At 39.2% G+C, this 10,383-nt stretch overlaps 1 protein-coding gene across 1 annotated transcript in view; it reads left to right on the top strand.

Moving 5' to 3' along the window:
* Positions 1-410: 410 nt before the first annotated feature.
* The window catches only part of MGAT4A (mannosyl (alpha-1,3-)-glycoprotein beta-1,4-N-acetylglucosaminyltransferase, isozyme A), a gene marked incomplete at its 3' end in the record, with an annotated part of 71,221 nt that continues 61,248 nt past the window's right edge, over positions 411-10,383 (top strand). The window contains exon 1 of the mRNA XM_009277114.2: positions 411-693. Within this exon, the coding sequence (XP_009275389.1) occupies positions 600-693 (94 nt within the window). The remainder of the gene's footprint in view (positions 694-10,383) is intronic.

The raw sequence follows: 10,383 nt of genomic DNA, 5'->3' as shown, positions 1-10,383 counted from the left end.
GAGTACTTAGGAGCGGGGCCTGGAGTTGCTGGCTTCCAGAAACAACTCTTGTGTCAATTCATCACCTGCCAGAGTGACACGTGATCTTGCCTTGAGTTTATGATAAAATTGTAATGTTGGTGATGTGTATGTTTGTCCTATAACGACCAAATTCATGCGAAATACAGCTCCTCCAGATACGAGCAGTCTTAACAGAAAACAGACAAATTAATCTAACAAGTTCTATTCCCTGAACTGAGACTGAGGCAGTGTGAGGGAGATGCATGTAAGCCACGGTAGTGAGTGTATAGTCGTATTTCTTTACTGTATTTTGGTACATGGGGGACTCTTGTAAATATTTTTGGCGTAATCTGTTAAAATTTTGTTTCCTTTAAACAGGACTGGAAGAATAAAGAGAAGTTTAATTTATGAGAACTATAAGAAAGCTTACAACAATTTGGAATGGATTGATTTATGATACCTCTGATATGTGAGAGCTACATTTTGTGTCGCTGTTGGCCAGCTGCTGCTGGTGGACTTCAGCTGACTTCATTGCAGCAAGCCCAACAGATAGGTCCTCATCGCTAATAAAACATAAACAAGTGTGATGCTGAAATGAGATGAGGCTCCGAAATGGAACTGTGGCCACCGTGTTAGTTTTCATCACTACTTTCCTCAGTTTGTCCTGGTATACTGCATGGCAAAATGGGAAAGGTAAGTAAAAGGCTCCAAAACCAAACTGACCTTCACGTGGCTGCATGGCAGAGGAATGAATAGTACAGGCGTGTGCACTGCTGCTGTATGTTAGCAATTTGTAAATTGCTTGTTGACTAGCTCTGCTCCAGAAGGTATTGCCTTGGTGAGGAATAAACACCTGCAATAGATTCAGGAAAATTAACTTGGAGTGATCCTGATTTAAAAAGAAAAATAATGTACCTGAAGAAAAACAAATGCTGCTGTTGGAGGAAGGGGTTGGTCCAGGCTGAATAGTTGTGTTTTGGGGTTTTTTTTCCTGGTTTATAGTTGTTGGAAAAACGTATGGTCTCATTTTTTGTTGCTGTTTGTTTTTTTGTTGCTGTTTGTTTTTTTGTTGCTGTTTGGTGGGGTTTTTTCCTTTTTTTTTTTCCCCATGTAACATATGGCCAATGGACCTGGCTGGAGAATGTTATTTTTGGTGCTGCTTTCTGTCTTTACTGATGATTCAGTGATGGCAGTGGCAAACTGCCAGTCAGCATTGTTGAAAGACTTCTCTTGCTGTCTTTGAATGAAATGTAAAATATTTCTTGTCTGAGTATGATATAAGAAATAAAGTAATATTTCCCAGGTAATGGGAAATGCATCTATTACAATAACATGAGCAATCTCATGAAATAATCAAGTAACTATTGTGTGTAATAGACTTTTACCTTTTTATATATCTTTGTTGATCTTACTGCACTCCATTGTGAACCTTGGAAAATTCAGCTTTTCTGAGGGTCAGGACTGTTTACTGCAAGTAAGATGTTTCGGTTTTGTCCTTCAGTAAGGCAAATAAACTTGTTCAGCAATGGTTTCTAGAAGAAGAAAGGTTTTGTTTTGGGTTTTTTTCCTTTATGAACATCTGATCTCTTGAAACGTAGTAGACTATGTCCTTCAAAGATCAAGTAATTTTAAAACACATATTCTGTCTTAAGTGAGATTGCTACATGGTTTGTTCTGACTGTTCTGCTGAGAATATTATCTTCAGTTGTGCCTCAGGTCCAGTAAGAGGAAGCTGGGGTTTTCCAGGAATACTGTCTGTTGTAGCACAGATGACTTGTAATCCTTATTTAAATATAAAAGCAGCAGATGAGTTCTGTGGCATATTGAATTTTTTTTTTCCCATTGGGCACTTGTCGGAGAAGCAGGTGCTTTGTGGTGTGACCTCTGCTGTAGCAGTTGATCGGTAGGCTAGCCTGCTGAATGTAAGCAGCAGGAAAAATGTCAGGTTCTCAAGGTTGTGGTAAGATGTAGATTAATTGGACAACAAAAGTGTAAATGTGCCAAAGACTGACAAGAAAAGGATATCTGAACAGCACTGTAAGTAGTATTTTCTTCATTTTGGCTAATACCACATTCTATAGTTAAATTTTTACGTTACTGATTCATTTCTTGCTGAAGAACCTCACAAGAATTTTGCTTTCACTTCAGCAAAGATATATATCTATGAAATTCTTTCTCATGCTTTTTTTCTTTCTTATTTGACATATGATTTACAAGTCTTGTTCTCTTTTGTCTAAGTGTAACGCAAAGAAAAGTCTTCATTAAAAGAAATGAAAAATCTGCTATTTGGAGAGTACTAGTATATATAGCACTTAGTGACAATTTAAGCTTTTGTTGGTCAGACTGCTCTATTTTTTTATACTTTTTATTTTTCCATCTGAATGCTTAGAATCAATACTTTCTTAATGTTGGTATAAAAGTTCTGCATTTTTCTTCTTCCAGATCTTGCTGTTGAGCATTAAGATAGTAATTTGTTAAATAAAAATCAGTGTAACAAGACATCAGTAATGTGTTAATTAATCATAAATCACAGTTATGAAACTACAGTCTAGATAATTTGCTCTCAAGGTGTTGCTTCAAGAGAAATTTATACATAGAATATTGTTTTTTAAATTTTATTTTACTTTTTAACTTATATTTAGCATTTATTAATTTGCTCAGATTGTCTAAAACCAAAACAGATTTGAGTTAATTTAGTACCACATTTTCAATCAGAGACATTTCTGCAGCAATGGAAAAGGTTCAGAAACTGAGAATATGTATGTATTAATACTATTTTTTTTCCAAGTTTGATATCACTTTATGTTTATTTAGTAAGCCTTGCGGGATGTTACCTTAATTCGTTGGTAACATTTTCATTACAAATTGAGTGGCTCAATAAGAAGCAAATATAGTGCTTGCTGTTCCCTTTCACTGAAAGGCTATGGGGTGTCACATGCTCTGGTCATCATCTTTTGTAATTACATTTATATGGCATGCACTAGATTCCTGTACATATTTGTCAGTCTTTGGACAGCAAAGTAAATCTATACTTGGAAAGAAAATACTATTTACATTTTTTAAAAGAAAAAGCAAAACCTCAAATTGCTAGCTTCCTAGTGATAACTAAAACAAATTTTGCTTTTTAAAAGCAGAAGCATAGTGCCTTGTTTCTAACAACCCTAATCCAGTCTTCAAGTGATTAATTCTAATTGAGGAACTAAGATCTTGGATAATTGTCACTTAAAATGCAGAACCATTTGTAGAATAGCAATAAGACTGGGATGATGTGATATTTTTGTCGATCATTTCTTCCTCTAGTAAATATACCTAGTCCCAGTCTATGCAGGATAGGATTTAGACACTTCAAAGCGATACAGACTTTAGTACTAGTTTAAAGTGCAAAAAATTGTCTCTGCAGAACAGTGCTTTACAAACTTCATGGATATGCTGAAAAGTTGTCAGTAGTTGAAGGAAATAGTCTGTCTGAAGTGCCATCACTGGAAACAGCATGGCTTTAGCTTACCCCGTGGTCTGATGATGTAAATAACCTTTCACGGGGCAGATATTGCTATTTGGATGAAATGGCCAATGACATGGTTTTGCTTTTAATGTTAACTGTGTTTGAAGAAGGTTGACTGAAATACCTCTGGTTGTTGGAGAGAGTCTTCAAAATTAAACCAAGATCTTTGTCATTTTCTGGACCCCATGCAATGTCTAGAAGCACTGGAGTTGTAAGGAAGCAGTACAAGCCCTGAATACACCTGGGAAAGACCTCTCCTGTGGGATTCATGAACAAGAGTTGTAAGACTGCTTTCTAGGAGATAAAATTTGCTATGGTTAGCACAAATGAAGTAGATGTTGGAAATCAACTCTTACCAAAATGCAGGTTACTTTGGTGTACAGAAGGAGCACTCTTAAAGGATCTGCAGTCACTTCACATTCACAGTTAGTTCAGTGTAAGATGTCCTTGAATTCCTCCTAAAACTGAGCTCTTATGCAAGTGATAACTTTATGCTTAACACCATGTCTTTTGACTGAATCATGCTTTTTGGTACTACTGACCTGCTCAGGGTCACAGGTCTTCACCACCTCATTTGTGAGCTACAGAAATGTAGTGGGTTTTTTATCCTAAAGGCACTGCTTTTAAGAAGATCTAACCAGTACAAAACAGTACTGCGTACCTATAACACCAGTCCAAAAATTACATCAGAGCTGTTGTGTGCTACGTAGAGAGTGTCATCTTGATGCTTTGATCTTTAATGTGACTAGTGGTCTGAGTACATAACGTTCAAGGAAGAGCATTATGCTCCATAATGCTCAAGAACCTCTTCTTCCTGGGTCAACAACTTCCTGATGCCTGTCACCAGCATGGAAATTGGTAAGGAAGGTAAATAACTTCACTGAATTAGGGCAGGCACAGTAGGATGAAACTCCTCGGCAAAGCATTCATCAACCTCATCACTTTGCTTCCCATGTTGAAGTCCTACTCTGATCCTGCTGCCTTTGATTAAAAAAAAAAAAAGAGCAGTTTTTTGTTTAAAGTGTGCGTGCTTTGTTCTTGGTGATAGACAGTAGTTGGCAGTGTCTTGCGTCATGTTTAGAAGGCATTTGGCTACTTGAAGTGGTGAGGACCTTGTGTATGGAATATGTGTCGTGAACATTTGGTGCAACTTAACCCTTCAGGGTTGTCTAAACTATGTAGTTTTCAGAGCAATCTGAAACTAGTAGTGTATGTCATCTTTTTCCCATGTAAAACGTATTCTTCTTTAACGATGAAGGATTAGTTGAAAAAGCTTGTGTTTTTCAGTTCATCCAAGGGTGGTGTCATAACTGTAGGATCTCTTCACTGGATGAGGATGGCTTATTTTGGTACACTGATTTAAATTCACATGGGAAGACCTCCAAGAAGGCTTTTACTTTTGAGATATTTAACTAGCTTCCTAGTTTGCTGAATATTCCCTCATACTTAAGTGATGATGGTTGGAGCTACTGTTTTGTTTTAAGCATGATGTTTTCTGTCATCTGGACAGAAAATGGCCTGGGCTGTATAATAAAACTGTTGTCGTCTTTCTCCTCTGGCTGTTTTCATAAAATTAGAATTACCACACTGTTTGTCAGCCACAATAATCATAAGTGCTGAAAAATATCTAAACATAACAGCAAGCATAAGAAAACCTAACTGAGACTGAAACAAAAGGCCTCAGCCAATGGTGGAAAATTTTGGAGTAAGAACCAGGAATATTAATACCCGGAGGGAGAAGAGTCCTACAGAACCATGGAGGAAACGGGGCAAGGAGGACAGGAGATATATATATATATTTTTTTTTAATGTTTTTTTTCCTTGGCAGTGGTTATGCAAATATTCTCTTTAAAAATAGATCAGAAATCTGAGAGATACATGTTGGTATTTTGCAACCATAGCCCACCTTAGTTTATGCTTTGATCCTAAGAGAAACTGTTATTTGAGTAAATGCTGATTACAGTCTTCTGGCTGCGCATTCTGATTTTCAGAGTTATGTGCTGATCCACTGATGTGAATTAAGACTGATCAACCAAAAAAGTTAAATGGCCTACAAACTGGGAGGAGTTGGAGGCAGGGGAAGAGAAGGGACGGGACGGGACGGGACGCTGAAGTAGAAAGTGCATGTAACAATTTATGCCAGTTAGCTTGTTTGGGGGAGAAGAGAGGTCTTCTTTTTCTTTTCTGTTAAATAGAAGGGAAGTGTTGGTTTCTTTTGGAAATCCTATTGCAGATCTTCCAGGAGCTGAAATTAAAGGAGACAGGAGTTTCCTTTTTCTTTTTAACACCAGCACATGAACATTACTCCGGTCTTTATCTAAAATACACTTCAAGCTTGGTTTCCAAAACTGGCAAATTGGCGTATAGCTTATTGATATTAAAAATAGGAGTTGAATTTCACTAAGGCCAATCAGGAATGTAGGTTTGGAACGGTTACTGAGAGTCCGGTGCAGGTAGTGAGTACGCTGTCCCAAGTGAATCAAGCAGAAGAGGGGTATATCCCAGCTGTTCAGGTGGGCAGTGTTTAGGTCTGCAGTATCTTTGTGTCCGTCTTGTGCCTAATGCAGCAGAACTTCTCTGACACCAGTGATTTTGGTGAGCTGCAGTGGAAAGGGTCACCACCAAAGGGGCTTTTGCAGCACTGCCCTGTCCCCTTGCTTTTTTTGTAACCTCCTAGCTAGGTTAGCTCGACAGTTTATGGGATTCTAAAACTTGGCTGCTACCAGAGCATTTAATGTGACCAGACTCAGCCAACATCTTGAGGTACTGCTCTTGATTGTGGCCCAGCCCTCAGAGTTGGGGAAAGGCAATACTTTTGCTCTGTGTGCCTTCTCTTAATACTTCTTCAGCCTGAGTCTTTTATGCTTGCATGATTCCTCCAGGACGCTGGTTGCTGCTCCCATGCAGAGACTATCATATGAGTAATTTAGCCAACCCAGGAAGGAAAGTTGCATCTGACCTAGCAGCTCATACCCTAACAGCTCTGCTGTAAGAGATGTATCTAATGAATGTATCCACTAAGAAACCTTTGCAATGGACTGTAAACCAGCATGTGTTCATCTTCTTGCTAATAACTGTCTTCCTGGAGTAGTTACAATAGATACATGGTCACATTTTTAACAGTGAGCAAGAGGGGCTTTGCAATGGTCTGTCTTGGTTTTGGTGGTCGTTGATATTTTCCTTAGTGAATCTGGGGGATGAGAGGGAGAGCTTTCTTACTAAATTTCAAACAGCACCATGCTGGGAGGAGCAGGAAGGTAGGCAGAGAGATTGAAGTTTAAAATAACTTATGCAAATTGGAGACCTAGTCAGGAAGGGGAGGGGTGAAGGTAGGTGAAAGTGCCCCAGACAAAACATGGGGTGCAGTAAAGCAGAAGAAAATCAAATGTATACATAAAGAATGGGGAAGAAATTTGATGTTAGGATTCTAGTTAGGAATGGCGATTTACTGTAAATCGCATGTTAAGTGTGAGTCATCACGTTATTGCAGAAAACAAAAGAAATTGAACAGAAAAGGGGTGTTAAGGAAGTAAAGAAGTATGAAGTCTACTACTCCAGCAAGACATAGGAAGTCTTCTTTCTGCTCTGCTTGGCCCTGTGTCCACTTTGGTATGGTGCACTGCAAAGAAAATAGATTCCTTAGGTGCAGTTCAAAGGAGTGATGAGTGATCAAAGATCTAGAAAATGTACACTTAAGGGAGGGGTCAGTGTCCTGACATTGCTTAGCTTAAAGGAAAGGTGTGAGAAGAGAGACAGGAAGATAATTTTCAAATATTTTACAAGTTCTTGGGGGGAGGGGGGGGGGAAGGACATAATCTATTGTTTGTGACCATAGTGAATAACAGGATATAAGGCACTGAAATTGAAAGGGAGAGCAAGGTTAGGTAGTGGAAAAAGTTTTTGTAATGGCAAGTACAGTTACATACTGGAGTAGATTGTTGGGAGGGGTGAAGAATTTCCATGTAGGCATTTTCAAGAACAAGTTAAACCAATGATGACAAGTAAAAGACACCAATACCATGTTTTGTACCAATAGAGATTGGGGCTAGCACAAAAAGGGTGAGTTACACTGGTTTTTAAAGTCAATATGACACTCCCAAAATAAGTCTCACGTAGGGAAGACCTACAGCTGGCAGGAATGATCTAACTTTGAACTAGCTATCTTGCTGAAATTAGTTTTGAGCAGGGGATTGGACTAGATGACCCCTAGAAGATCCTTCTAACCTAAGTTATACGAGGTATTATTGACCTTTGCTAAGTTTATCTCTTCTTGTGCCAAGAGCGACATGCCAGTGCATTTCATTACTAACTAATATTGAGGTTTGCATGAGATATGTGAGAGTTGTCCTTTATTATTGTAAAATTTGATCCCTTAAAATACATAAAAGGTTTGCTTGTATTTTAGCAGATTCACTTAACCTTTTATCGTTAATGTCCACAGTCCTTTCTATAGCTAGGAACTGTGAAATTATTGTGTTAGAAAAATCTCAAAAAGTGACTTGTTTTTATTTTCAAGTGTGATTTCCCCCCACACACACACTTTAGAGTAGTATCTTATTCAGTAACCTTATTCCTGCTGTGTAATCTTGACTTTATTTGCTGCCTGGATAACAAAAAAGCTTTTTCCATTATTGATACAACCTTTAGGATTAGAATCCTGTAAGTTGTTTCTTTTTAGGATGAGACACTGGTAAGTCTATAATTTAGTTTTGTTTATAATGCACTGTGTTTTGTTTTCCTGAACATGGCAGAAAGTGAATAGAAAGTGGTTTCTTTGCTTACAGGGCAAGGCTTTATTCCAGCTAGTCTCTGCCTAAAAAGCAATTACTCTAGATATCTAGTCTTCTAGAGCTGTGTTTCCAGCTGCTTTTCTGGTTGTCTCCTTGGCTTTCACGCAGCTTTCTGTCTATTCCTGTGGATGCTTCCCACAGATGTGCCATCCATCTATCTAAACAGTTTCTAACAGAAACCCTATTTTTGCTTGCGGCAATATATAATTTTACTATCCTATGCTCAAAAATAATGTAGATGTTTCCTTGCTTATCAAGCATAAATTTTGTTATCAAGCCCACGGATAGATCCTGGTCTTACATATCAATGCCATGAACATGTAAGTTTCCTCAGACAGATCAGAGGTGGGCTGAGCTAAATCTTTTTTCCATTACAAATTACTAGTAAAGTAGTTGTGCAAATAAACAGCCCTCATACTTGGTTGCACAGCCCCTAGAGACAAACTGTAGAAGTATTGTTGGAGAGAGATTTGAATAAAACAAATGTGATGGGATCACGTGGCTTACAAGGTGGTTGTTAATTTGCAGCAATGTGGGAGCATGGGGAAGCTTTGATCCTGAGTTGTCTGCAAGGAGGACAAGTTAGAAAGAATATGTTCTCAGAAACAGAGCTTGTTCAACACAGTTGTCAAGGCATAAAGAAACAAGGAGCATCAGCAACCTCAACCCGTTAGCACGTGTGGAAACAATAATCAAACTTCTGCAATGCTTGAATTTTGTGCCCAAGCTAATGAGAATTTCTAAAAGTTTCAGCTCTTAGAATAGCATTGTTAATTGTGAGGTGGTAGCACTCTTCTGACCAGTTATCTTTTGACAGATGAATTTTCTTCTCATATATTCAAATGTTAAACATCTGGCTGTGGATCTACCATTACTAATCTCATCTTAATTTAGGAAGCTAGCTTCTTCTTGCTGTAGTTCCTGGCTTGTATGTGTATGTTTTGTTGGTTTCTGAGGGGAGGGAAAGGAATGGTTTAAAGTAAGAGTGTCTCAATTTACATGTACAGAAACTCAGAGTTATTGACAATTCTGTGGTAGAAACAAATCACGTTGAAGTTTTCAGAAGCTTTCAGGTCGTCAGAACTGAATGGTTGCTTTTTCTTTCTGTGTCATGGTTCTACTTTCCTGTATGCTGTTTCCTTGCCACATTGGTCTGTGGCTGAGTTAATCCATCTGAGAATATACAGCATCTTAACTCTCAAAATCTGAGCCCTGAATGTTTGACAGTGTGTGAGCATATAATATGGTGATTCTTGGAGACGGTTTGGGATACATACACCTGGATTTTCCTGGACATGACTTCTTTTTCTTCATGGAAATCTTGCCTGGGCAGAAATCCTTCAGATGCAGAGCCTGTTAGCCGTGGATGGGTGGATGCTGCTGCACAGGCATCATGTTGCTGACCAGGCTACTGCATGACCAGAAATCCCAGCTGTGTACACAGAGATTGTTTAAGTGTGCACAGTAAGTGACACCTTTGGGAAGTTTTATCTAAGTGCATGATGAGATGCATGATTGCATCGATGATAACTTCCTTCTCCAAGTGGTAGAGGAGCCAATGAGGAGAGGTGCTATGCTGGACCTTGTTCTCACCAACAAGGAGGGGCTGGTGGGGAATGTGAAGCTCAAGGGCAGCCTGAGTTGCAGTGACCACGAAGTGGTGGAGTTCAAGATCCTTAGGGCACCAAGGAGGGCGTACAGTAAGCTCACTACCCTGGATTTCAGGAGAGCAGACTTTGGCCTCTTCAGGGATCTGCTTGGTAGAGTGCCATGGGACAAAGCCCTGGGGGGAAGAGGGGCCCAAGAAAGCTGGGTAATATTCAAGGATCACCTCCTTCAAGCTCAGGAGCGATGCATCCCAACAAAGAGGAAGTCAGGCAAAAACGCCAGGAGGCCTGCATGGATGAACAAGGAGCTCCTGGACAAACTCAAACACAAAAAGGAAGCCTACAGAGGGTGGAAGCAAGGACAGGTAGCCTGGGAGGAATACAGAGAAATTGTCCGAGCAGCCAGGGATCAGGTTAGGAAAGCTAAAGCCCTGATAGAATTAAATCTGGCCAGGGACGTCAAGGGCAACAAGAAAAGATTCTA

Source organism: Aptenodytes forsteri, unplaced genomic scaffold (genome assembly GCF_000699145.1).
Source record: "Aptenodytes forsteri isolate BGI_AS27 unplaced genomic scaffold, ASM69914v1 Scaffold539, whole genome shotgun sequence".
Taxonomy (NCBI): Eukaryota; Metazoa; Chordata; class Aves; order Sphenisciformes; family Spheniscidae; genus Aptenodytes; species Aptenodytes forsteri.
Note: the sequence above shows the minus strand (reverse complement) of the source record. Positions and strands in the feature narration are given on the sequence as shown.